We start from the raw sequence: 27,026 nt of genomic DNA on the forward strand, positions 1-27,026 counted from the left end.
TGGCACTAAGAACTTTCTTCAAGCATAATGCTCCTTTGATTTACAATGTAGAACAGAATCTGAATTGTTAGAAGCCAGGAGTCTGGCAAAATTGTGCTGGTGCATATTTAAAGTTGCTTGCTTTCTCTCCAGCCAACTCAAATCGGGCAGAACACTCTGCTAGTGATTTGTCAGAGGGAGGGAAATGAGTATTTTTTCATATAAAGAACTCTTTGCAAGCCATAAACACTGCAGAGTGAGGAGAAGAGAATATTTTTTAATTGTGACAGGGCTTCGATTATACAACTCCAAGCTATGTTATATATTCAATCATATTTGGGAAGTTGCAAACACTTTGAGGTATATTCATACTTTAGCAGCATTTCTCATGCCTCTGCTTAAAAAGATCAAAACATCAAAGACAATTTGACTAGCTGTGAGCTGTGTAAATAGTATCTATAGACACCTTCCATGAATGAGGGGCAGACAGGAGTTATAAGAGCATGAAAACACTGATGCTGAAGCCTCATCTATAGTATGGTGCTATTAAATCATTTGCTGTTCAGATGCAATTTTTACCACTCTTAGAAAATCTGTATGTACTTCTGGTTCTAGTTTGGCCACTGTCACTCAGACAGGAATGTACCATCCTTTGTGATTAGCACAATGATTTTGAGACTCCTGGGTACTTGAGGTACTGAGACTTCCTAAATACCATTTATCTAATGTTCTCATTTCTATAAAGTTACACAGTTTGGGCAGCTGTGCAGTTTGACCTTACAGGAATGACATTCAGATTAAACTGAATTAGAAGAACATTCCAGCTGTAATTGTTATCTTTTTCTACTGACCTTTGTATTGACTGCTTCCTTCCTCCATTATTGAAAGGAAATTACTGGGAGCCATTTTCCAGCCCTCATCCTCTTCCTAGACTCGGGGGGGGTAGGAAGAAAAATCGGAATATTAATACATGTATGTAGTAACTTAGTGTGAAAAAGTCATAATTTTCATTTTTAATTTTTGCAATGTGAGGAATAAGGCACCATTTCATCACACTGATGAAATTTTTCATCAACTACGGTTTTCCTAGCAGGGTTTAAAGAAAGTTTATCCTCTTAAAAAATAAATAAATAAATAAAAATAGGAGGGTAGAGTGTCAGTTCATCAACTGGCCTATTGAGGTCATAAGAATTATACTTAGGCTGGTTGGAATCTGTAATATAGGTAGCATACTTGCAAAACATGTAAATTAAATTACCTTGCTATTTTTTCAGTTTTTCTTGGGTTGCACCCTCCATGCACCAAAGGAATTCCCAACCTGTGGGTAATTCCAAGCTGTTGAAACCTCATTTTAATCTGTTATTAGAAAAATAATGAACTTGGTGTATTTTGCAAAACAAAATATTTGGTTTCCACTTAATCAAAACATATTGATGTTTTCCTATCTGAACTAAATGACATTGACAAGTTCCTAAAATAGTTTAATTTCTTTGAACCAGTATTTCTATGGAAAATCTTGTCAGAAAGCTATAAAAGATTCTTCACATTGTGTCAGTCATAAGTCTTCAAAATGCTAGTAAGGTAACAGTTGTGTGAAGTTATCAATCTGAGGAGGAGCTGGTGTGGATTTACCAAAGACAACACAAGTTGTATCTGGCTTTGCTAATCCAAGGCTAGTCTGTAAGGTGCTAGTTATCAGAAAGTTATAAGATACAGTTCCTGAAATACCTAGAACCAAAACAAAAACCCTACAAGTACCTCCTTAATTAGATGCCATTACTTGCTTATCAGATACATCTGCAGACAGGTCACATGAATTATTAAATGTTTTTAATTAAGTTACTATAGCAATTAAAGTTTAGGCCCAGGAGGACATGCAGAACCTAAATACATTTACCACTTCTATGCCATGGTCTATAGCTATACTTGAAAAAGATTTGTGAGTTTCTAAATTAAACATCAAGAATCATTTGGGTTAACTATAGCCAAGTGCTTGAGGATTTGACTCTTGGAATCTAAATTCTTGCTTGTGCGAGTATTCAGTTTTGGCAGGGTGTGGCACTTTGAGATTCATCCTTGGCACTTTGACGTTTTTAGAAAATGATTAAAAGATGCTCTGCTAAGAGCATACTTGTAATTGCTAACTATTAAAAGCCTAAAAATGGGATTGTTATTCATTTTTAGCCACTCAATAGCATAGGATGCGGGTTAACATTTCTTTTATTGTTAAAAATAAACCAATAGATCATTTTAATTACTAGCTTCAATGATTCCTGTAAACTGACATAGCAATATTTACACCAGTGTCATTGACTTTAATCAAAACCATTGTGTGTCCAAAGGACAGTTGCAGAGTGCTGTTCTGTATTCCTTCTTGCATGTATTAACAGAACAAGGGTCAATGTAATGTATAAAACTTCTTTTCCTTTGAAGTCAGTTGATGTATTTTTCTGTGTTCGGTGGATTGATTCCATGCTTATTCTGTGCTGTGTACTAAAGTACCTTGAACCAACAATATACACTTCAATTTAGGCACAAATATGGAAATAATAGTTTTAATGTTTTTGAAGCTTTCTGAATTCCAGCCCATGCTAGATGGCTTTATGGCTTTATATTCTCATTCAACAGCAAGGAACATTGTGAACTGACTGTTCTGCGCTTCTGTTCTGGAGATTTTATTAACGGATTTCAATGAGGATAAAATGCACTTCACTGTTTAGTATTTCTGGATGAAATCTGTGAATTGTGCAGCCTTGCTTATGTTCTGTAGCGAGACCAGTTGTGGAATGTTACTGGGTGAAGCAGCCCAAACTGGTCTAATGTGCTCTGCTCTTGGAAAGAGGAATCAGATGGTGCTGATGTTTTTTTTCCTTAGGTGTCCAATGGGAAATCAGATCAACACCTTACAGAGAAAAAAATGAAGTTACTTTGATATGAAATACGTCTTTTTAAAGATTGCTATCAGGCTTCAGAAATATTTAAATTTCCTTCTGGGATCAAACTTTTGTTTTCTTAAAGAAGTGAAGTTATGAGCAAGGGTTTTCTCTGACTGCACTGCTATGACTTATCGCCTATACTTATTTTAATAAGAGTCCTGCTGTTAGAACTTTTCCATACACTTCTCAACTGGTCTTAGATGCTATTTTCCCTGTCAGTATTATAACCTTGGAGAGAATGTTCCCTTTGTTCTTTCTCAATGAACCATAGAGAACCTGATATAATGGCTCAAAATTTTACTTGACAGGACTTGTGATGGCTGAAGAGATGAGAACGACTTCAGGTTATAAAGCCCCAGAGCTCTATATTGTTATTTCACCCTGTTTCAAAAGAACCTTGCAGAGGTTGTGAGAGGATAAGGATTCATTTCTGGTGTAGTCTTGGTTCTTATCTTACCATCTTATGGAAGATGAAAAACACAAGGAATCAAATTTATCCTGTGAAAGTCATGTTTTTAAGCAGGTGGGTTAGTTGATGTTCAGTTTCAGAAGCTCAGATTGGAGATTAGGTTTGGCGTTTTTAGCATGTCTAAGCATTAATGCCTCACTTTAACTTGGACTGAAGGGTCTGGAACAGCCTTCTCTGCTGCCTCTGCATGACTAGGTGCATCACAGCTTCGTTCTGGGCTGGCTGAGTTGGAAAGGACAGAGGACAAGGACAAAGCCATATAGAAAGATGCTAGAGGACACCCTTGTGAATGCTTCCAAGCAGAGCTGGACAGTTTGAGATTACAAGGTCCTGTAGCTGTGAATAATGCTCTTCTATGTCTGTAATGGCAAAATCTTTTCTAAGCAACGGCTTTCATTATGTGTACTTTTATCTGATCTTTCCTCCAGAGCTCTGCAATAGCCATATTGATTAAAGGGGTCACAGGAGGAAGTGGTCCTGCAGAGCTGAACTTGGCACTTGTATAACTCCCTAGAAATCTATGGACAACTTGGTATCAGTATTAGGCTTAGGTCTGCAGGGATTATGCTCCTCTTTCTGTCCTCCTGCTCTTCTGGACTGACTCAGCTCTGCCAGCTAAGGTACAACGAGGTGGTGCCAGCAGTCCACTTCCTGCTCCTTGGAGCCTGGTGCCCTTACTAATGCTGTCACCCTGTGATATAGCAGCACCCTGACAAATAACAGATGTCTGAAGATGTGTGTGACTAAGATCCGGAGTTTCAAGTTATCCACACACTCTTCAGAAGGCGGGCCTCAGGCTCAGAGCTTGAAAAACTTTTATACATGCTTTTCCTTCAGCCTTCTATACATCTTCATTTATAAAGAAAACCCCCTGAAACTCCATAACCCAAATTCCTGGGTCTTGTATGATCCAAACAGCATCTTTCCAAGCTGAAAACACTATCTCAGCTCTGGGTTAACACTTTATCTTCATCCAAATTAGACAGACTGATGCTTCCTAAATTCATGTAACTTAGTTTCCTGGCTAGCTGTTACAAGAGCTTTGGCCAAAGTGATGATTGTTGCCTGAGAAAAGCATGTTTTTGGATTGTTCCGGGGTTAACACTTAAAATCAGAAATTGTGTAAAATTTGCAGAGAAGAGTAAGCTTTGTGCCAGAGCATTGACCTCTTTTCCTCCACATACTCAGATTAATGACCCTTATTAAAAAACAAAAACATTATTTCGTGCTTTTTTATAGTATAAAGTAAATGATAACTAAAAGTTGCTGCTTCAGCAAAACTATACGATTTTGTTGCAAAGCTTGGTTTTCAATATGCCCTCATGTCACTGCTGTTGCAGGGATGCTTTTCTCTGTAAAGCTGCTCCTGAAATAATTTGGGAGCATGCCTTTAGGGAAACCAGAACCTTAATGTAACAAAGATTTCAGGGAATATATCACACGTTAAGCGGTGTCTGCTGTTACATGAGGCAGAAAAGAGTTCATATCCTAAGAATGTGAACTGAAAATGCATGGCTGCTATTTACGGGCTTACAAAATATTGGCTTGCACTAGAAAACACAGCCAGCCATTAGTGAACAGTACGTAAAATAAGTTTTGAAATCCAAGCAAGATCAGAAGTGGGTATCTGATGGAAACTGAGGTCCTTGTGTGAAGTTACTAACTTCTCCCTACTCCACATTAAGAGTGTAAATGCCTGGTGAGCAAACTGGTGGCCAGTTTTCCATCTGTACAAAAGGCAGCAGTGCTTTGAAAAGTGTCTTGGTAACACGGTCAGTTCCACAAAGTGTATTTTTTTTCCCCTCATCTCTTTCTGGCATTCTGTCCACCTACATCAGTTCTTTCCACTTAGTTGAGTCATGGCCATACAAACTCCTTTCCTAAAAAAGAGGTGAAATTCAGTTCCCTGGGAGCATCAAGCTGACTGAAAGTCTCAGAGGGACTGGCCTTAACCAGTCCCTATATCTTCTGAGCCTACGCCTTGATGGCAATACGAATTAATATTCTCTGCCCACACATAGTTGAGAAGCCTGGACTTCAGCTCCGTTTTCACAAACTGCTAACTGATTTTACTGCAGGAAGCCTTACCTTTTTTCCAGTTTTCTGTGTTTTTCCTTTTGTCTTTTCCTTTCCTTTCTCTTTTTCTTTTCCTTCCTTTTGGGATTTTTTCTGCAGAGCCATCTCCTTTTTGGCAGCCAGTTCTTCAGCAACCTGAAAGAGATAAAAGAAACATGAATAGCTGGACAAAATTTTCACATGCAAAGTAACGTGTAAGGCATGTCCTGCAAGAGTTAGGGACTAGTATGCATTTCTCCTGCCTTGGTTTCAGCTTTCCTCTACTTCCCCAGTAGAGGAATCCAATATCCAGTATGTTGCTTGGTATGGTCTTCTATGGCTAAGTTCTGACTAGACCTTTCCGCTTGTCATTCAGATGGTGATGGGCAACTCCAAATACTCACCCTGCATCATGGTGGGTGCAGGAACAGAACTTACATGTCACTGCAGCATCTGTAACCGTTTTAGAGGTGAGAAGGGAGTGGAGAAAAAAAAAAGCTCTCAAACACATGATTCTACAAATCTAGATTTCAGAAGATGTTTGGCATGGTGTGGAGAGAACTTCAGAGCAGCTAATCCACGACAGAGCAGCTAATCCCTTTCACTTATGCTGACAGTACCTGCAAATGTTGATGCAGGTGATACAGACTCCTGGCATGTATTTGAGTGAGTGATTTCCATGTCCCAAACCACTAGGGCTTTTATCGAGTAAGACCAATTCCTGAAACCACCCAGAAGCACAATATCCTAATGATATACAACTTTGAGCTCCCTCTGGACTTGCATTTGGATTATGAATGTGTCTTAGCATTTTTAAGGCAGATTGATATTATACAGATGGATTCTGAGAGACTGCCTTGAGGCATGTCCAATTTCAATATTTGGCTAAAGACTGAAATTGCTGCAGTGGATGAGAGACTGGATAGAGATATTGTGACGATCTCTGACAGATGTACACTGATAACCCAGCATCTTTATCCCTGCAAGGTAGCAGTAGCTGATAACTGGATAGAGCTACTTCAGCTTAGTTCCTGTCCATTTATACATTACTATCTGAAAAGGCAGACAGGGAGATTTGCTTTTTCTATCACTTTCTTGTTCCCAGACACCTTCCATTGTGTTCTCTTGTCCTAGAGATGAACTGTAAGATCATCCACTGGTGAGTGTAAAACAATCTGTGGACACTGCAGCTTATTAATGCACCATTAATACTGGCAGTACTGTGAAAGTGTAGAAAACAGATTTCCAACTTTAAGACAAGTGTTTCCTGTAACAGTAAAAATACTTGTTTTCTAAAAAATGCCTGTTAATGGATTAAAGATTGGACAGTGGAAGCGAGGGGCGACAAGGGCTATATTTTGCAGTCAGTGAAATTTCATTACTGAATTTCCCCAAGCATTTCAGTACCTTACATTTAATTAAATATGGTAATTTAAACCCCAAGCACCGTTCAGTCATATCTTGCGGTGATAAGCAGTGAAGCATTTCATTCTCTTGGATAGATTAATAGATTGACTAGAGTTCAAAATAGGTTTCTAGTGTCCCAGCAGGCCTCTTGTATCCAAAACCAACAGAGCTACTCAGACTGTATCCTTTACTGTAGCACTAATACCCGGCCAGATATCCAACCTCGTCACCTCCACCTCCAGCCTCTGCTCTGCCTGCCTGCTAATGGGTAGCGGTAACCATTTCCAGCATCCGAGGGATGGGTTTATCCAGCAGGAGTCCTGTAAGCACGCATGTGATTAACAAAAGGTCTTAATTTTAGGCAGTGCTTCCAAGTTCTACTGGCAATGTTTTAAGTATATGCAGACTTTGATTGGAACGATTTCTTTTTCATGTTTTTATGCAGATGAATAAAAAGATGCGGAAAGGGGTTAGTTTCTGTTCTTGGGAACAAAACATATAATGGGATGGAATTGTTGAACTGCCCTTATCCTTCTGTCTTGCCTTCATCAGCTTTGTAGGGTGGAAAAACAAAGCTTGTGTTTACCATTTTCAGAACTGCTTGTGTGGGGTATGAGCAGTGGTGTGAAGCCTCCTACCTAAGCAGTTAGTAGGTAACAGTAAATGGTGCCTGCAGTCAGTGCTGGGTGCAACATATGGGAACACAAGAAGTCAAGTCCAGAACCATGCCCAGTGACTGAAGGCAGAGGTTGCGTACATGTAGGGCCTCTGTCCTAGGTGGTGGTGTGGTCAGCACATAAAGCCTGACTTTTCTGAAGCATGTCTCTGCTTCCCAAAAGAGAATGACAGAGCAAATAGGATTTTTCCTTTTCTGCATCAGATACATCTTCTCCCCTATGTTCTTTCGGTACGGCTTCTCCAGCTCTGCTTGCACTTGTGCTCTAAGCAGCTTCATAATTGCAGAGGACTGGGAGGTGGGGTGAAAGCTGGCTGTGTACCTAACCTTACATGGCTTGTATTCTTCTATACAGAACAATTTCCCCTCCAGCTACAAGAAGATGCCTGAGGAATCTGACAAAAGAACGGGAAAGAAAGGAAAGGACAAGCAAAGGTTAGTTTGAGAAACTAAGCAATTCACCTGCATTATAATACATTTTTTTCCCTGAAGAAAACTTCATAGTGGAAATAAAAGCAGATGCCTTCCTAAATTATTTCAGCCTGCCCTTTTCTTTGCAAGGTTGTCTCTTTTTGAAACGATGCTGAAAGCACTTTGAAAACCCTTAATGTTGGGGAAGGGAATGCACGTCGGTGAGAGTGGATGAATTTTAGTCTCATTTTTTCCTAGTCTTGCTGTAGGAGCCCTGTAGACCTAGTGATGACTCTTATCCAGTAACTTCTTATTTCAAGGCTGAAAAGACACTTTCCTCTAAACTGATCTTCCACAAAAGCCAAATTGACTTTCCTTTTTATACATCAGTTCAAGTGTTTCCAAACTTTTTCAGTGCAAATCCCCTTTTTTGGGAAAGACGGGGGCGACAAAACTGAGGGCAGCCAATGAATGGAAATGCCTGATGTCAGTGTATGAGCCAAGTATCCAAAAACCATTGGCTGCCAGTAGGACTCACTTATGTTCTGTGTTCCTCAGTCACAGAAAGCTTGGTGTTGGCTCAGGCAAGCAGACACTTGAAGTAAATGTTCCTCCTCAAGAATAACCCCTTCCCTCATTCCTTGAAAGAAGACCTTGTTTGAACTTTTTGCCTTTAATAGTGTTGTGGGCATAAAAGAAAAAAGCAGTGATAGAGTGAGTTTGGGAATTTTAGATTGCCAGCTGCGGTGGGTGAGACAGCCTCAGAGCCTTGTAATTCTGGCCCTGAAACTATTTTGAACAGAAACAATGTGTTCAGAGCCTACTGTCTCTGGAGAGAATTTGGTGTCTTTGAGAATTAGCTCTTCAAGAAGAAGCTATTCTGATGTCTGAGGCAAAAATGTTTCTTCTCCAAGGAAACAGGACTGAGATGGGAAGAAATGCCACCCCCCTGTCCCAGAGTAGTATACCAAATATCAGACATCTACATGACTTGTGCATAACATACAGTATACTGTAAATGTTCTCTACCTGCCACCTTCCCTCCAGCTTCAGGGCACTTAATTAAAACTTCTACAAGCTGATTATTTCTATAAGGTGGTATTTTTTAGCTTTGGGTGTGCACCTGCAAGTGAAGATCAAGCTTAAAAAAATATATATCCCAGTGATGTCTGTCTTGCAGAAATGAATTAAAAATGATAGGGAAGATTTTATAGTTATATGGGATCTTGCAAAACCCTACAGTTGGATTTAATAGACAGTCTTGCATTTCAGTCCAGGATTGACACGTGCTCTCATCTCTTTGCAACTGGCAGATGTTGCCCAAATGTAGCTTGGCTCACCAGTTAAAAACTTGCTCTTTTGATCATTTTCTGGCAAACACTTCAAAATGTTAGTCTCCATTGAGTGTGTTTATGAAAAATCTATTAGTGTTGCTTGGTATATTTTTTCTCTTTTTTCAGGGAAGGTGGGTGGTAGAGATGAAAAAAGGGGTTGTTGATACTGCCTGGCATTTAGGCACACGATCTAGCCTGCTGACTTCAGCCAACAGAGAAATGATCACGCTCAGGGGGCAGCGGAGAGCTGCTAAACAAGGAGCCAACCTGCCCGGTGGCTTTGTTGTAGTGCATCAATGTCTGGAGGTGAATACATCTGCCTGTTGTGTAGCCTAACAGAGCCTAAGTACCTTTTTCTCCTTTCTGCGTGGTTAACCTTAATAATGATGATATGAGACTCGGAGGTGCCCAGCTTCAGCTGATGGCACTGTTTAGCGCTTGTGAAAATCCAGACCGATAATTTCTGAAAGGACTAGCCAAAATAGTGTGGAACAAGGGAGAAAATGGTAAGTGTAATTGTAGGCATCTATTGCGACTGCTGAAAAACTCACAGTTGGTGTATTTGCTGTCAAGATAAAAGTGTATTTACAGAAGGCTGGATACTACAACATGCAGCTCCACAGAGCCTCTTGGAGCCACCTCTGGCACTCTAAGGCTGTTTGATATACTCATTTGGAAGAAGACAATGCAATTAGATGTGTGTGTGTGAACATGGTGGTACTTGATTACATAATATCACTTTACTGTCTTGACCTGGGAAATAGACAGGTTTATTAATTAACTACTGGGATCCCTTGCACTGACATTCACAATCAAACTGATTACTGGGATTCATGAGAACTTTTAGCCGCTGGTAATAATGAATGCTAATCAGTGGTGTAGTGTTGCACAGAGTGCCAAATGAGGATTAGGAGCTTGTATCTGTAACAGCAGTTAATGCATACTCTTTTTGCCCCTTTTCTGTGCTTCTGGATCAAATGCCAGGATTATGTTAATGTGGAAATGACTGTGCTCCAAACAGCAACTGAATGTGTAACCAGAATCTCAGTCTATTTTATTATAAGGTGCTTAATAGTGGAAGTGAGAGGGAGTTGGGAGAGGGGGAATGTGACTGCTAAGTGACAACTCTCTTGGCTTACTTTCATGGTGATGAGACTTAATGAACTACAGGAAGAGATCATAATTTTGTTGGCAGCAGTATAAGGGCAAAGCCAAAAATTGTCATATCTGATGATTATCTCTGGAGCAAAACACGAAAAACCATTAGGGATAGACATCTGGAACAGATGCAGGAAGATTACACTGAGTCTCAGAATCTTAAATTTCTCCTGAAAAGTGCATCAAGTAATAGAGAAATGCTTCTGTTTGGTTGAGACAGTACATATTTTTCTGACTAAATTGCCAAGCCCGTCGCATCTGGATGTCTTGGGCTTACCTTTTTTGAAAGATATTTGTAAAATATCTTGAAAATGTCATGAAAGCAGTTTGTGCAGAAGGCTAGCTACATTACAAAGTCAAGTAAGGTCAGAGTTGTCAAAAGATAAAGAAATATAGAATGTATAATAATGCAGCAATGGTTCGTGAAGTGATTAATTTGTATTTTATTTTCCCCAAAGTGTCTTTACCTAAGTCTTATAAAATGCTCACTTTTTAAATGCAGTTCTGTCCTGATTTTTCATGGAGTTTAACTTGAGAGTAACCAACCCATTCACGGAAGGTAATATATACAAGAGGTGAAATCTTTTGTCTCCCCTGAATTCAAGGGCAAAGCTCCCATTAACTTCAATAGGGCCAGGATTTCATTTATTATGTTGCCCAGTAGACCAGAGTGAAACAAAACCAGTTGCCTTTGGGATTTTTTAAATGCAGGCTGACTCAGAAGATTAAAAAAAATTTTTACTTTTCTGACATTCAGGTGGAAGCATGAACAAACTGAACTTTCTTTTGCCAACTACCTTCTGGATGCCTGTTAAGGGCATGTGAAATACGTTCTGCTCTCAGTTGTGCTGGCTAGAAAGGGAGGAAAAAATGGCTCCAGGGATCTCTTCGAAATCAGATAACTGCTGGTGAAAATTTGCTGGGAAAATACATGCTTTTTTTTTTTTCCTTGCAGGTATTTTCCTTTATGCAGGGAAACCAGGCAGTAAAATGATCTCTCCAGGTTTTTAGATTCCTTTATATTTTATGCAAAGAGAAAGCAAATACCCAGGAGCCACAGCAAAATAGCTGAAGGTGGAAATTCAAAGCTAGAAGACAGGGAAAACATATTTCTCCAGTATTTACTAACATACCTAGTTTTGCTCAGTACAATTTCTTGTAATTTTTATTTTCTTTCTGAATTGTATTTATCCTTGTTGATAGCACGTCTAATTAGCATTGTGACCCCTGAAGCCTTCTCCAGCAACAAGCCCACACGTGCTGGGTGGCTTCCCTGCTGCTTAGAGCAGCCAACAAAGCCTTCTTGACACTGGCATGTGTTTCTACTTTAGAAGCTGAAAACTTAATGGACTGGTCTCCTTCACTCTGTCTGGGACTGAACAACAGAGTGACTTAGATACAGAGGCTGGCAGGGTTGACCTTAGCACACTCTGAACTTGGCTAAAAGCAGGAGCGTTCCCTGAGCTCAGTTTTAGTGAGGCACACAGCTGTTTGTCGCAGTTTTCTTGTGTGTTTCTGTAAGCAAAGTAACTAACAGTTAGAGCACAGTGCTTTATGCTGCTCTGGTCCGTATTTATATTTCCCCAAACCACACAGATGCTGCTAGCATGCCCTAGACTTCTCTCTATGATTCCAAGAAGGACTGAATCCAAAATATTGTTTTGCCATAGTTGTGTGAGATCATCAGTTGCAAGCAACTAATGAATAAAACAGTCTTTCAACAGAGGAACATTATTTTAAGGACCACAAAGGTCTGTCTTCCATGGTTTAGTTTTCCTAGCCCACTAGTAACCATCATGCCTGGTTTACTCAGGGGCCCAATCCTAGCCCTCTGTGCAGGGTTTCCTGTTTGTAAACTCCCTCAACAACCTCATCATCCTGTTAAGATCACTGTGGAGGCGGGAAAAGGCTCCAAGTGCCAACTATTGCCTTCACTTCTTTGACTGATCTTAATCGCCTTCTCTGTGTGACACCCAAATGATCAGAGGAAGAGATTATCAGCTACTTCCACTAGTCAGAAAAGCCAGAAGACTTTCTCAGGAAAACAATTGAGATTGTTACCAGAATACATAAAATAAGCCAAGATGATTCCTTCACTTGAATGTGCCCCTTGTTCAAGCTCTCCTTACGTAGGCAGGCCTAGGCCTTGATTTACTGCCAAGAAACTGTTCCCTGCTCAAACTAAAGTTGCTGTGCTGGTACTGAATGTAGATACACTGGAACCAATCTCAGATTTTTTTCCTGAACTTGGTAGCTTTGGATGCCTTAACCAAAGGTAAAATTTTGACATATGTTTCCACTAGTGTCTAGCACCAGTCAAACTACATGGATTTTTTGAACATTTGAGCAATTCTTTGTAGCTGAGCCGATTGCTCTCACATATTTAGCTGTGTAATTTGTACGGCTGAGCACCTTCCACTGTGACTAAGTGGTTACATATCCTGAAAGGGGACAAATTTTGGTACCTGAGTTTTGTGGTTTACCCTGGAAGAAAAAAAAAAAATTTCACTAGCAGCAAAAACCCCTTTAATCATAAGGTACCTAAAGAACTAGAGGCCATGGTCATGCAAAATTGCAACCTAAATAAACAGACACGTATTGTGGAGGTTCCTTCCCCTATCCCATTAGCCTTTTGCATTAGAGGAGTGACAATACCTGCTCTGGGGTTTTCTCAGAAAAAATAGTTGCTGAACCTCCTGCTTCTTTGGTAGGATAGTCAGGAAACCTGCCTATGATGTGCCTGCATGAGAAACAAAAGATGGAAAAGGAATTAAAATCCATAAATTTCATGCAGTCGACAAAGATGTCAGATGGTGGTGAAGCATACTATTTGCTCTCCAAAAACAGAGTGCCGTCTCCTGTGTCAGTGGCTTTTTGTCCAACAAATTCATTAAAACAGCTACAAGCTCATTTCTCTTATGTGGTCTACCAAGCACTGAATGTCCTTATGGAATTTCTTAGGGCTGTGCATCACTTCATAGCAGAGACATTGCCTAAAATACTTATATTTATAGCTTTGCTCTCTGCTTTCAACACCCAGCTTTATTAAAAAAATAATAAATTGCTTTTTGATCTACAAATTCCAGATTGTATTTCTATGTGAGGATCTCCACCCCCCAAAATTTCCAATGTACTTGCACAACTGGGCAGTGATAAAAGCTGGGGAGCTGACAGTGAGAGGCTTTGTGGTAGGATTTCACAGATGGGTATGGATAACATCGGTGTTTCCAGACCCTTCAAAAAGAGAATAAAACATATAAATAATTACAGTCTAAAGGTCATTTATAGTGGTGAGAATTTTTCACTTCTTTCATAGCTGTAGCTTTTTGGATCATATCAGTAAGAGTTTCTGCTTGGTAACATCAGGACAATTTTGTGTTCCAAAAAAAACCCTGACACATCAGAAAACTATCTGTGCTGCTTTCAAATCAAATGGTAACATTTCTTCTAAATGAAACGAAATTTCCCTTGAGAAGGAAATAACTTGGGAAGGTTGACATGATTCATAAAAATTACTTTCATTTTTTAAAAAAACAACTGGTACCTTAAGGGACTTTCCTCATCTACAGTTACGCTGCACTCAATGTTGAGCTCAGACCCACGTGTATGGTTTGGATCCCTAGCTGGTATTAAAGTAATACCAATTAGAAAAGAATAAACAAACATTCATCTGTGTTTGTAAGCCCTGACTTGCACGTTCAACAATTACTAGTTCTGTATGCAAACAGATGTAAAACTTTGTCCCTTGCATTCCCAGAAACCAGCCTGCATCAACAAAGGGGTGGCATTGTTAGTGATTTTTTTTAATCTAATAAGAATGGGCTTTTGGCCTCAAAAGACTGCATCATTTAGTTTATTTAATTTTAGATCTTTTTTTTAAAAAAAAAGGCAGAAAATTGCTCAATTTTGTTACATGCAGTTTTATTTTAAATGTTGCTACAAGTCTGGCTTACAGCAACAAAAAAATCTTAAAATCTGCTGTTAAGGCTGTTGCTATTTCACTAACACCAGTTGAGAGGAAGGAAAGGCAATATGCACTGTGGGTGAAGAACCAGTTTGGAGTCCACCACCCACTGAATGTAGTATCAGTGCCAGCTTTCAGTATTTACTAGTGCTGCATTTGCTATTTTGCTAGCTCTTCATTTTGAAATCATTTACAGCTCTTGCAGACAAACATTTATCCTTTGGATATGTATGCTAAGTTTATATCTGAGTGCTGAATGAATTCTGTCACTCTCCAATTTGGAAGCAAGTTGTATTTGTCCATAACCTGTATTTTCTGTGTGATTTTTTTTTTGTTCCTGGTACAGCTGTTTAGGATGACGTAGCTCTTGTTTTTGTAGCAGCTACGGTAAGAGCTTACATTGCAAAATAGCTTGAGGTTAAGAGAAGGTAATGCCAATCTTTTGAAACAAATGGAGGAAAAAGAGCATCAGCCCGTTACTAACCAGTCAGCTGTTTGGGGACTGGGTCTTTGGTTGAGGGCAATACAGAGTAAGTTCCCATGGTCATCAGTGACCTGGGAGCAGACAACTACTGCACATTTCAGGCATGCTAATTCTTCAGGGACATCTGTTTTTTTCTTTCTGGGCTTTGTCCTTTCCTGTGTACTGTTGCCTAGTATATCAATTGCTGCCCAACAGCCTCAGAGCATTGTTCTTTTTTCACTTCCCTGTCAGACCTCTTCTGGATTTTACTATTTTTCCTCTAGTTTTAAAGGCCTACAACTTCAGTCTTGTAATGCCTGGAAATGCCCATGCATGACCCTTATAATCAGATTCCTTTCTTTATGAAATCCTCAGAGTTTAACTCAGGGATTCAAAAGCTGCCTGTAAATCTGTATACAAAAAAAGTCAGTAATTGATCTTCCTGGTCAGAAGTCCATTTTAAAGGTAATGGATCACAATTTTCTTTCCCTGTTCGCTTTTTGGCAGCAGTTTACTCAAAACACCACCACGCTGGGTAGTCTCACGCACTTCTTGTAAGATATTATTTCAGATTCAACTGGGCCTAAAGTTACATTTTGCATAAGCTCATTTACAGTTGCTGATAATGGCAAGGCATTAGGACAAAAGTGGACAACGCGTGCTTTGTGAACAGCCAGGGATGTTCCTATATCCTTGTTCCATCAGATGCACTGCGTGTTATATGGTGTAAGAAATTCCACCCAGCATGTTCCACGTCGAAGAGGGAACAGCCCTTGAACTAGGATCTTCCAAACATGTGGAATGACTTTTGAGGTTGCTTTATAGTAATAATTGTTCATGTAATGTTAAACTGCCCTCCCCTCTGGAAACATCCAAGAAACAATGAAGTATTCATGATCAGAGCCAGTTCTAAGGCAATAATACTGAAAGAAAACAAAAACAGATGATGTAGGAACTTGCTCCAAGCCTGAGCCTAGGATGCTGTTTCCTTCTGTGGAGCCAGGAGGGTGCAGTGTAGAGGAGGGCTGTATGTCTGAAATCCTTGGTTCCATCTCTGGCATCAAAGGCACCACCACACTCTGAACCAAAACTTGCAGAAGGTGGAGCTGCAGAGTTTCCCACAGTCAGTAACAAGCCTGAAAATCAACCTGGGGACTAGAGCAGCGTTATACAGGCACCTGAGTTCTTTGTATACTCCAAAAACTGAGATGCAGCTACAGTCACTGTAAAACTTTAGCCCATTAGAGATCACTGGGTGAGAATCTCAGGCTGGTATTTGTTATTTAGATTGCTCTTTTGGTTGAGTGAAAAAGAAAACTACTTGGCTGTGTTTCCTCCAATCTGCCTGGTATTTATTTTTGGTGTTCATTACTACCTTGACACTTCCTTTGCATGCCAGTCACTATAGACAGATTACCTGCAAAGTTCATAGACCCCGATGCTTTCACTACATGTCACTGTAAAGAGAATAATATGTAAAAACTAAAAATTGGTCAGAAAGTCTGGTTGCACGTTGAGGGGGAGTGGAGAATGTAGAAAGGTTAGGTACTGGAATGTGTGTGTATCTGAGAGGTATGCTATGTGTCAGGAGCACCTGGCTCCAAGGCAAGTCAAACTTGCCTTGTTGCGGTTCCGCTGGAAGAATAAGGGGATAACAGAGATGGAGGAGTAAAGAGACCATCTTCCACTCCTAGCAAAGTAAGAAAAGGATGTAATGAGATTCTCGTGTTGTTACTCCAGCTACGTTCTGCTCTCCTCTCTGGTTCACAGTTACTGCTCTCCCCTTTTCCAAAGTTATTCCTCTTATTATAACTTAGATCTGTCAAAGGTAATTGAAAAAGAATGGTCTTTCATGGTCTGCAATGTAAACCTTTGTCTTTGGTCATGTAGCGTAGACTTCTAGCACTTGAGGGCTCAAATTTGTTTTAGCGTACAAGCCATATACGTGTCTGGGTTTTAATGAGGTTCGAATGGCTCTTAAACATCTCCAAATCACCACCAGACTTGGTGTGAGTCAGTGTGATTGGCAGCCTACTGCAAGTCTCTGCTTGGCACTGAATGCTCCGATACCTTAATTCCGACTTGTAAAAGCAATTCCTTGTCTGAACAATGTCTGTGCACTGTGCTCGTCTCACCTGGTGCTTCCTCCTCTTCTCATTTCAGGAGCATCACCAGAGAATCAGAATTTTTCCTTGAGTGTTTTCTCTCTATCCCACATTGCTCAGGGATGGTTATAGTTAAGGCTAAATATGGCTGATTTATGAGAACATACTGTTGATTTAAACATTTTGCCTGGTAATAGACTCAACAAGTTACTACCTACTCTACTCTCTGGCAAGATTTTACATGTGCTATTCTTTCTTTTTGGCTGTCACTTCTCTAGCTAATTACATAAAAGGCCTCGTCACAAAAATAAGAAATTGTTGTTTGGAGAAAAAGGAGTGTTTAACTCTTTTCAGGTTAAGAAAGGATGTGGGCTGTGCACAGAGAAGGCATGACTGATGGCTGTATGTTCTAGGCAGAGGAACACCAGGAGCTTTCTGCACAGAAAAGAAACAAAAACAAAGGGTGGGGAGAGCCTTGTAAAGAAATAAACCCCTCTTTGTTTTGTAATCTTTGCCTGTTCCTGTAATCCAGCCTGATATGGGTTCTCTCAAACTACTTAAGCAGCAGTGTTATTTTATTTTAGGTGTCTTTGCTCCAGCATTTTCTTTCCTTGTGTGTGCTTTCTTTAGCTCTTTGAAAAATCACTTCAAGATAAACTTAACCTAAACAAATATCAAATTACTCATAAAGCAAGATTGATTTCCATAGGCTCCTTGTCATCTTTAATGGGTTTGGACACAGACGTATTACAACCAGATATATTACAACTGATGCTTTACCTATGGTCCTGATCCTCCAAGCATTAGCTCGGATGTGTGGTCGTTATGCATGGATGTAAGTTGGTGGGGAGACTTGCAGGGAGAAGTGCTTGGAGGATTGGAACCTTAATTGTTCTGGCAAAATACTTGGTTTCAAGTTTAAGATCAAGTGTTGTGAGGCCAACAATGTGCAAGAAGAAACATTCCCATGGAGAAACGGGTGTGAAAGGTTTTGGGAGAAAGGCAATATCTTTTATTGCAGTAACCAGCACAATTGAAAACAATAGATTGTCTTTTGGGGGTACCCAATGACTTCCTTAGATCTGAAGTGGCAGAACGGAGCTTCAAAGCCAAGTAAGAGTTGGGAACAGTCGTTGGAGGGGACAGGCTTAAGTGTGGAATGTGATAATCCTCTGTGATAGTTTTATTACATGTAGTATTAGTGGCCAGGAAAGGTAGACCTTTGGCTGACCCAGTACAGTTGTTCTTAAGCTTCTTGAGTTCCCAATGAACAGTTCCTAAAATGAAATAGTCTCTTCTGCTTTGTCATGAAGTTATTTTATCTGTTCAAGAGTCCTCCTGGTCTTTTAAGGATAGTAATATGTAGTTAGTGTACTGGGAAAAAGGGGAATCTCTGCTTCCTTTCAGACAGGCCTGGCCAGTCTGAAGTCACCCTTTTGGCTATCCTGCTGTAAACCATGCTGGGAAAAGGGTGGAAAAGGGATTTTTGACCTATTGGTAACTTGAAAATTCTGACAAAAAATGTTCCTGGTTTAAAATAGCAGTAGGCTTTTCTCCTTGAAATTAACTAGAAACATGGGAAGGTGGTGCTACAAGTTACTGCTGTGTTTTTGAATGGAAAAGAAAAAGGCAATGTGGGCAAGAATAATGCCAACAAGAAACAAAGCTTTATCACTTTCAATATTTCAGCTTAAATTAAAAAAAAAAAAAAGGCAATATCAGCCTTCACAATGTTTCAGTGCTGCTGATTTTGCATGTCCCTTCCTACCCTGCCCCCCAAGATTGCCAAAAAAATTTCTTGGGGCTCAAATCTGAATTAACTCAGGACTGGGAGTTGGTCACAACCTGACCTAACTAGCTGAACTTGTTTGCAGTATTTAATAACATCTAACCTATACTGAAAGCTTAGATAAACCTACAGAAGTTGAATATTAAATTTACCCACCATGGCACAGAAATGGAAATAAAATTAAAGTGGTGAGAAAGCAGATTGCTACAAAGATATTCAGTTTTTCTGGCTTGACTCCTGCAATGGAGAACAGTCTTGGGCAGAGCTGCCGGTAAGCCTGATGTGAGGCTCTCTAAAGTAATACTGAAAGCATCTCCAGGTGGATGCAAGGACACCGTGATCCCATCATCACCCTTGGAGGGAAGAGTTTCTGGGCAAGGAGCGGGGCACATCGTGGTTGTCACGCAGCAGTCCTGTCTGCGGCATTTCTGCTGTCATTGGCCTTGCCAGGCCTATCTGTATCTGCCTTAGTGAGTAATTCATTAATTTGAGTATACATGCTTGTGTTGGGGTGTATCTTGATTATCGGACACAGGCCCTATAGAACCAGAAATCCTATTTTGCTTCTCTGAAACCTACAGGAGAAAGTATTATGGAACCTGTGTTACTAACAGGGTACTAAGAACACACAGAACTAGTCTAACAGCAAAATAAAAACCTTGATCTATCTGATTTAACCTGCACTAATAACCAGGTCTAGATAATAACCAGGTTCATGATAGGTCTAGAAATAGAGTATGGTGAATCGTATCTGCTGGAAATACCTGCAGGTACCGACATCCACACTCGTTATTTGTTTCCTAAAAGGTTTACACTTTTTTTAGTTACTGTCATTCTATTTTGGACTTCTTAATGACCCGTTATTTACTGGAGCCATGAAGCAGGCTGTCTTCCTCACTGGGCTGTCTCATAAAGCGAAGAGCTGCTCACCAGCTTCCACAGACAGACTATCCTTAGGCTTATTTCCAGCATAAGCTTCCTGTTGACTGTCTACAGCCTTTCGAAGAATGCGGCTCTGTCAACCAGGCTGTAATGAGGCTGAGTTGAGCAATCCTTATGCGGAGGAAGAACTCCCCTCAGGGCCTAGCACCATGTCTGGGGGACTTGGCTGCTGGAGTAATGAGTATGCTGGAGCTCAAAAGTCTCATTAAACTCTCATCTGTTTTGATTTTCTTACATCTTTCCATTCTTTTCAGAGTGAGGTCAAAAATACAGAAGCTGACTCAAAGAAACGCCAGGTCAAATTCCCCTTGCATTTACTGAATTCCTTACCTTTGGTCAGCTTATCCTGCTTTCCCAGAATGTCAAATCCTGACTCAAATTGGCAATATTTCTTGTGCTTAGTATTAAACTTAAGAGACTGAAACAATTATGGCCAGTTTTAAGCAAGATTACTTTAACTCAGACTAGAAGCTTTGCAAGAATAGCTTTTCTGCAGAGTCAGCCAGAGGGAGTCAACAGTTCTTTATTAACACAATATGAATTCTGTAAAGAGGAAAATAAAGCATGCAATTTCGTAGCAAGGCCAGCCAAGAAAAATAGCTTACCCTCCAACATCACCAAGTCACTTGGGAAGTGGAGTGAAATGGAGTACGCCGAACATTTTCTCTTATCGGCTTTGTTTATGAAAAATTTGAGCGATTGCTTTTGCTTCTAGAAGTCAAGGTGTCAGAAGCAAAAAAAAAAAAAAAAAAAAAAAAAAAAAACAAACCAAAACAAAACAAAAAAAAAACACAAACATATCTCTTTTGGAGGAGAAAGAAGGTGCAGGCTGGGCATCGCTGCTTTGTGTTGTTTTGCCATGGTCCATCACTGACCTGCTCTTTAACCTGATGGTGTTGCTGTGGCGAGGGTGCCCTGGACAGGTCGCCCATCTGGAAAAGTGCTGCTCACACTCATGCTGTGTTGGCTCTCCCTGGGCTTTGCCTTCCTTGTTCTGTGATGTTTTGGCATGTGCTGTATTTCTTCTGCCACCACCTGACTGCGAAAGGTACTTGAGGTATTTCAAGGGTATTACAGGTATTAGCTGATTAAAAGCTCTCGAATGCCTGTGCTCTGCCTCAAGCTTTTGTTCGTATGCTGGACGGAGAGCTGCGTGCGTGCATAATAAATTCAGCACACTTGGGGCATGTCAAACTCCCCGCACGCACTGTGCAGCATATGCATCCTTTATGTCTGTCTGGAAAATTTGGGACCGATAGCTTGAAAACGAACAGAGAATCGTTGTGCTTTGATCTACCCTTATTTAAATGCTCAAATAAATACAGCGCAGCGTATAAGCATAATAGTTAACCTTGTGTGTCAGTGGTTAAAACAACCCAGCCTACCAGAGGCAAGGTCTAAAACAATGTGATTTTTATCTGGTTTATAACTGCTTGCATAATTTTACTGTGGGGTGAAGATGGGTAAATCTGAGGTGATGGTGAAAGCAGAATCAGATGTATTTCAGCAGTTAATTTCCTTCTTTTGAGGAGCTCTAAGTCTGCCTTACTTCTGTGCAGAAACACAGTTCGGTCTGACATAACTGGCAGCATTTTTCACCTCCCTGTATTAAAGTGATCTGCATGTGTGTGCTGTCTTATCCAACCACTCTATCAGAGCTGTCCCATTCAAGGATTGTTGTGCCTCTGACCTGCTACCAGTCCATGATTTGTCTTCTTTAAGCGTTTGTAAAGGACAATGCATAATCAGCATCTGTCAGGCATCACATTACTGCTTGGGAGAGTGGCTTGCAACTTCATTTAAGATCAATATCGCAGTGTTGTTCAAATGGCACTACTTGTAGCTAAGATGACGCTTGCTTTAGAAGCACTTGTGACGGGGGAGAACTTCAGTGGGGAATGAGAAGTTGAAAATGTGGCATGATGTATTCTGCAGTTAAGAAAGCAACCAAATGCCTTGCTCTGAGATTTTCTGCTGCTAACATTCTTGTTCACTTCGAGAGATCCCGTTCTCTGTGGTTTCCATGAGTGTTTAAATGAACTCTTTAATGATAAATCTGAGGCAATTTCATGCATATGAAAGCAGTCACAGTGCATGATTTTCAATGTTCGTCCCAATTGGCTTGAGCAGCCTTATTTGAATAAATCACAATCAGGTATACACAGAACATAAAACGGGGAAAAACCTGAGACTGATCTTGAAGAATATTGCTGAGAAAATGTATACAAAGTTAGAAATGTTTAAATGTGCCTGGTCCAAAGGCTCCTGGTCAATACTAACAACCTAATAGTTCAGTACCAACAAAAATCAATTAGAATCTCTGCATTGGCAGTTTAAAAGCGGGTGGGGAAAAAAAAGGAGAAACATTTTAGATGAGCTCAATTAGAAACTAGTCTCAGGCTGGTACTAAGAGCATCCATTTATCAAAGGTGTTAATTGAAAAACTTAGTCATCGTTGCAGTCCAAGAAACACACTGTGATACCTTGAGATGCCAAGCTCATTAACCCTCACCTTTTAGTTATGTGAAAGAAAAATCGGAGTGGTGTGTATATATACATAGATTTTTGTTTACTTGTTTTCTGCATCTCTCTGGTGTATATTCTGTCATCTCCTGGAACTGGCTGAGAGTGGGGGCAATCTTAAAGACTGATAAAGAATTGAATTCTTAATTCAATTCTGAGTCCTATTGCAGGGCTCAGGCATTGCCTCTCCAAATGAATTCTTTTGCCCATGCTACTCTCAGTGGAATGCAGTCAAATTTAAACAATTATAAGCACAAAATGGAGCTTTGTTATTATTCTTCATTTATGTTGTGGCCTGATGACATGGTTTTTAGACGTTTCTTTGGTACACAGGGCAGGTGCTGCAGAGAGTTGCTGGCAGTGGGGCAGGAAGAGGCAGACTGTTGGCCAGAGGTGTAGGGGCTGTCCTCTGGGAATATGGAGCTGGACCTGCAGCCCACTCGTGGCAGAAGCAGGACACCCAAACATTGGTAACATCCTTCTTCCCAAGTGGTGTAACAGATAAGGAAGTGTGAGAAGTGCTATCTGAGAAGAAAGGCTGAAACTTGAAGGACAAGTTGCATATTCACTTGCTAACCCTAGAGGTATGTTTTTTTTTCTTCCTCCCTCTTTCTCTTTATTTTATTTTTTTTTAAATAGTGGAGATCTAAATGTATTGCTTTATGGGCCTATACAGAGGATCAGTTCTTTGGAATGGCCTTATTGTAAGAAAGCAGAGCTCACGAAGGGAGGAATGTAAAGATTAGGTTAGGACAGGAATGAAATACAGGCACATACGTGGGAGAGGCTACAATCAGCTTCTCCCACCTTCACTCCCACCAGTTCCCAGGCCTCCCACAACTGCAAACCTTGCAATCCATAAAGAATAAAAGCCCATGTTATACATGATTTCCCAGAAGAGGATGACGGTGAAATGATATGTTGGGCATAGTGTTACCCTGTCTGTGGCAGCCACGAGAGCTGAGCCCGTGATGGGAAGCACATGTATGCAATACGGAAGATGGCAGAGCTCCGGCTCCGGAATTTGCTCCCCTGGAGCAATTGTGTTTTGTCTTGGAATACTTTGAGGAATCCTGCAGCTACAGAGACTGCAGGCTTTAACTTACAGCCTCACTTTAAACCAATATCTTCAAAATTACTTGCTGGATTAGATGCTTTCCAGAAAAATCTGCAAGGAAGAGCCAGTCTCCCTATGTGATGGGGAGCACAAAACAAAGTAAATTTCCTTTCCAAGCCGCCACAGGATTCATGTGTCAGTAAGGCAATTTAAGAGGAGAGGGAAGTGTTTGAACAGATATTAGGAGTGATGCAGTTTTCTGATATTATATAAATATCTCAGTAAGTACTGAACTCTTTTATGTAAGTACTGAGTATGTCTTTTATGCAAGTATCGAGCTTTTTTATGGTTCTGTGCTCTTTGTCCAAGTGAAACAAGTTTCTATTTGGTGAGACATCACACTGAATGGGACTATGCTGAAATTGTTATTTTTTATGAGCAGAGCCTAACAAGAACCAGCAAGCCCCTTACATGCAGTGTAAAATCTCTTACTCTGCCTAGGATGGTAACTCCTAATACTGCAATTGTGTAAGTCCTGAAGATGCCTGACACAACAGACAAAACATAGCTTGTGATGCCAATAGCTGGGCATTTTTAAAGTAAATTACTATAAATAATTAGGTTTTCTGTTGTATCTGCATATGGCTGAAACGCAGCATGACTTAAAAGCCCTGGACTCTGACCTGGATAATAAAACCAACCTGATTGATGGAGTCTGACTAATTTCCCCCATGCCGAAATTCTCAGTAAAACTGAAACATATTGATTCTGGAAGGAGTGGATGAGACTCAGCTTTCAGGCAAGTTCTTGTTCCGCTCTCAGAAATAGTATCTCAAAACCTTTTCAGTGTTAAGTCAAGATTCAATCCGAGCATAGCGTTTGGATGGACCAACTTTAATGTTAACTTTGCACTGGGGAGGATTTACTTAGGTGCTTGCCAAACCTTGCAGCACACTGCTCATTTAGCAAATGTGCAGTTTGGTGCTCCAAAGGGAAATACGCAAAGTGCTCGAAGGAGAAAAGATGCCTCGCCTCACCTGCCCTTGGCACCCTTACCTGGGTGCAATATTATCCAGGTAATACTGCTGTCACCCGGAGCCTGTAGTGGCTATTTCATTATGGAGACCTGGAGGGTGATGAGATAACCTGCTTCTTCCACCCTGCTGCCCACATCTCCCTTTGCTTAACCCTATCAGAGTTTGAATTATGCCCCAAACTGAAGAAGGGCATAGGTGTGAAACCCTAGTGGTATCTTATGGCAGCTGAGCTTGAGTCTAATTGTGTATTTTGACATTTGGCTTGAAAAACAGATGGGCTAAGGTACAGGTGAAGAAGGGCAAGGAGAAACGAGACCAGGATGGAAGCTGTCTTAACAGTGTGGTAGATGTTACACTGATTTCCAGTGGAAGCCTGGATTTTTTGTGCTAGACGATGCAAGTCCCTTGTGTGTGGGATTCGCTTGAAATTCAGCACTTAAGTAACTTGTCAGCAGCTTGTTAAATAAACACGCTGGCATATTGAAACCGCAATGGCCTGATTCAGTCTTATATTCCATCAGACACACTGCCGCTATGGTCCCCGGTATGTAAACTCCGAAAAACCCACTGTCAGTGAAAACAGTGAAAGGACTGTATTTCAGAACTAAATATATCCCTCTTATCCCGTGAGAAAGAATAACAGGCTGTCATTCACAGCTGTATTCCCAACCATAACTCACATGCCTTCATCCACTCCATAGTCAAATCAGACTTCCTGGCTGTAGACAATCATTTTTTTTATACCTCCACCTGAGCTTGCTTGGTGGCATACACCTCCAGAGACTGCTCTTTTGTCTTTCCATTGGACATGCTTCATATTTTCCATCAGTCTCTGGTTCTAACTGTTCCTGTTTTTCAAATTGGTAGCTCAGGGTATTTTTTTCCCCCAGTTATATGCCTCTTTCATCCATTCTTTTCTGCTTCTGCCTCTCTAGCTCCTTGTGAATGTTTCTGCTACCCTTTTGCTCTGCTTCTTGTGTCAGTCCATGCCACGTTTCTTTTTTCCCCACTTGCTTCCTTTCTTCTTTGCATTTTATAGAGCCAAGGCTGAAAATGTCTTTTCTACCTCCTTTGCTTGCTTTTCCAAAGAGATCTTTCTGTGGAGCAAGGGCTGTAGTTTGGGAACCACTGCTCTGTGCTTCCTGTTCATTTTTATTCGCCTTACTTCTAAGCTTTTCCTTACTCTTTCTTTTCCCAGAATATCTTTTAAACACCTCTCCTCTGCCAGCCACTGACTCCCCAGTACCTCTCTGTCCTTCCACCAGGCACCAGTGGGACTCCGGAGGCTTTTTTCTCTGCCTGCTTCTTGTTCCTGTATCCCAGCATATCTTCATTCACTCTGTGGCAGGAAAGGGGGAAGTGGGAGAATTGGTTCCTCCACCTGCTCTGTATTAACTTGCTGGAGAAGATACCTCTCTCTACCACAGAGTGAAGTGGGACCCAGCCCAGCAGTTTTTCTTCCTCTTCCCCTTGGAATTTACTCCCTTCTTCCTTTCTTATTGATCAGGACTGTGCTATGCTGCTAAAACAAAGAATAGATACCACTGTTAAATACCCAATTTGTCCCTTCCCTCAGAAATCCTGTGTGCTGTGTGGGGACCCTGCTTGAGAAAGGAATAAAGAAAATACAGTGTGAGAGAACTGCGGCCTAACGTGCCCATTGTGCCGGGCACTACTGCAGCATTTCCCAGAAAAAAGTCCAATCCAACCTTTAAAACATGTGGAGCTGTATTATAATAAGCTGCTGGCAAGTGCAAGCCCTGAACCTTAGTGATGTTTGTGTCTGAGTATCTATGACAACAAATAAATCTACTGTTCGGGAAGTGTCCTTGAGAATATCAGCGGGAGGTTGTTGCATTATGTCGGCAACACTTAGCGTTTTCAAGCTTTTAATTCCCAAGTATTACTGTAGATGGCTATGAGTACTTTAGGAAAATGAACTAATTAGTGACAAGATTTTTCTTCTTGCTTGCAAATGGGACCAACTCAGAGTAATGCTATTTACTTTAGCGGATTCCAGACTTTTGGACGTATAAAGGAATGAATATTTTTAGGAGCTTTAATGCTAAGCAGGAGGTTTAAACTCAAGGTCAAGGGACCCTGGATATCTGTGACTCCTTTTCAGCCATTTAAGGAAGGTAGGAAGGGAATCTAACCTAAATTTGTTATAATGGTCAGTTTTGCCTCTGTAGTGCTGCAAATCCAAAAGTAGAAAGCGAGTGAAGCCAGGAATTCAGCCTGCAGAATAGTGCTCGGGATGGGTATGTCTGTAAGAACTGGGCTGGAAGTGACTGGCATGACAGGTCAAAGAGCAGCCTGCCCTTGGACTAACACTGTGGTTTTGGTCCTTTGGTTTTCCCTTGCTGACCAGCAGCTGTAACACCCAGTGCACACACTGAGACTTCCTGCTTTGGTCTTGCTAGCTGCAGACACCATTTTGCTAAAAATGCAAATATCCAATGAGACCTATCTTTTTGATCTCAAGATGTAGGACAAGGAGATGCAAGCCTTTAGAACAGATATATCTTTGCTGTCCCTGTATAAAAAAAAAAAAAAAAAAAAAACTATCTCCACAGGCCGAGCTAGTCATCTCTGAAAATGTTTGCCTATAGTCTATAGTCACCAGAGTGTTTAGGGCTTTACAGTTGAAAACTGCAGAGGCAGACCGTGAGATGGGGTGGGGAATCACAGAATAGTTAGGGCTGGAAGGGACCTCAAAGC

The 27,026-nt window shown here is 40.7% G+C and overlaps 2 protein-coding genes across 5 annotated transcripts in view; one reads left to right on the plus strand and one right to left on the minus strand.

The window, feature by feature from the left end:
- IQCA1 (IQ motif containing with AAA domain 1) overlaps window positions 1-27,026 on the minus strand; it is a 104,273-nt gene that overhangs the window by 40,766 nt on the left and 36,481 nt on the right. The window contains exons 7-9 of the mRNA XM_068686275.1: window positions 13,081-13,165; window positions 5,473-5,595; window positions 831-906 (exon numbers count right to left, since the gene is read on the minus strand). Of these exons, the coding sequence (XP_068542376.1) occupies window positions 831-906; window positions 5,473-5,595; window positions 13,081-13,165 (284 nt within the window). The remainder of the gene's footprint in view (window positions 1-830; window positions 907-5,472; window positions 5,596-13,080; window positions 13,166-27,026) is intronic.
- Window positions 1-27,026, plus strand: part of ACKR3 (atypical chemokine receptor 3) — a 139,937-nt gene that overhangs the window by 27,261 nt on the left and 85,650 nt on the right. The gene's annotated exons all lie outside the window — the stretch shown is intronic.

Source organism: Anas acuta, chromosome 6, assembly GCF_963932015.1.
Source record: "Anas acuta chromosome 6, bAnaAcu1.1, whole genome shotgun sequence".
NCBI lineage: Eukaryota > Metazoa > Chordata > Aves > Anseriformes > Anatidae > Anas > Anas acuta.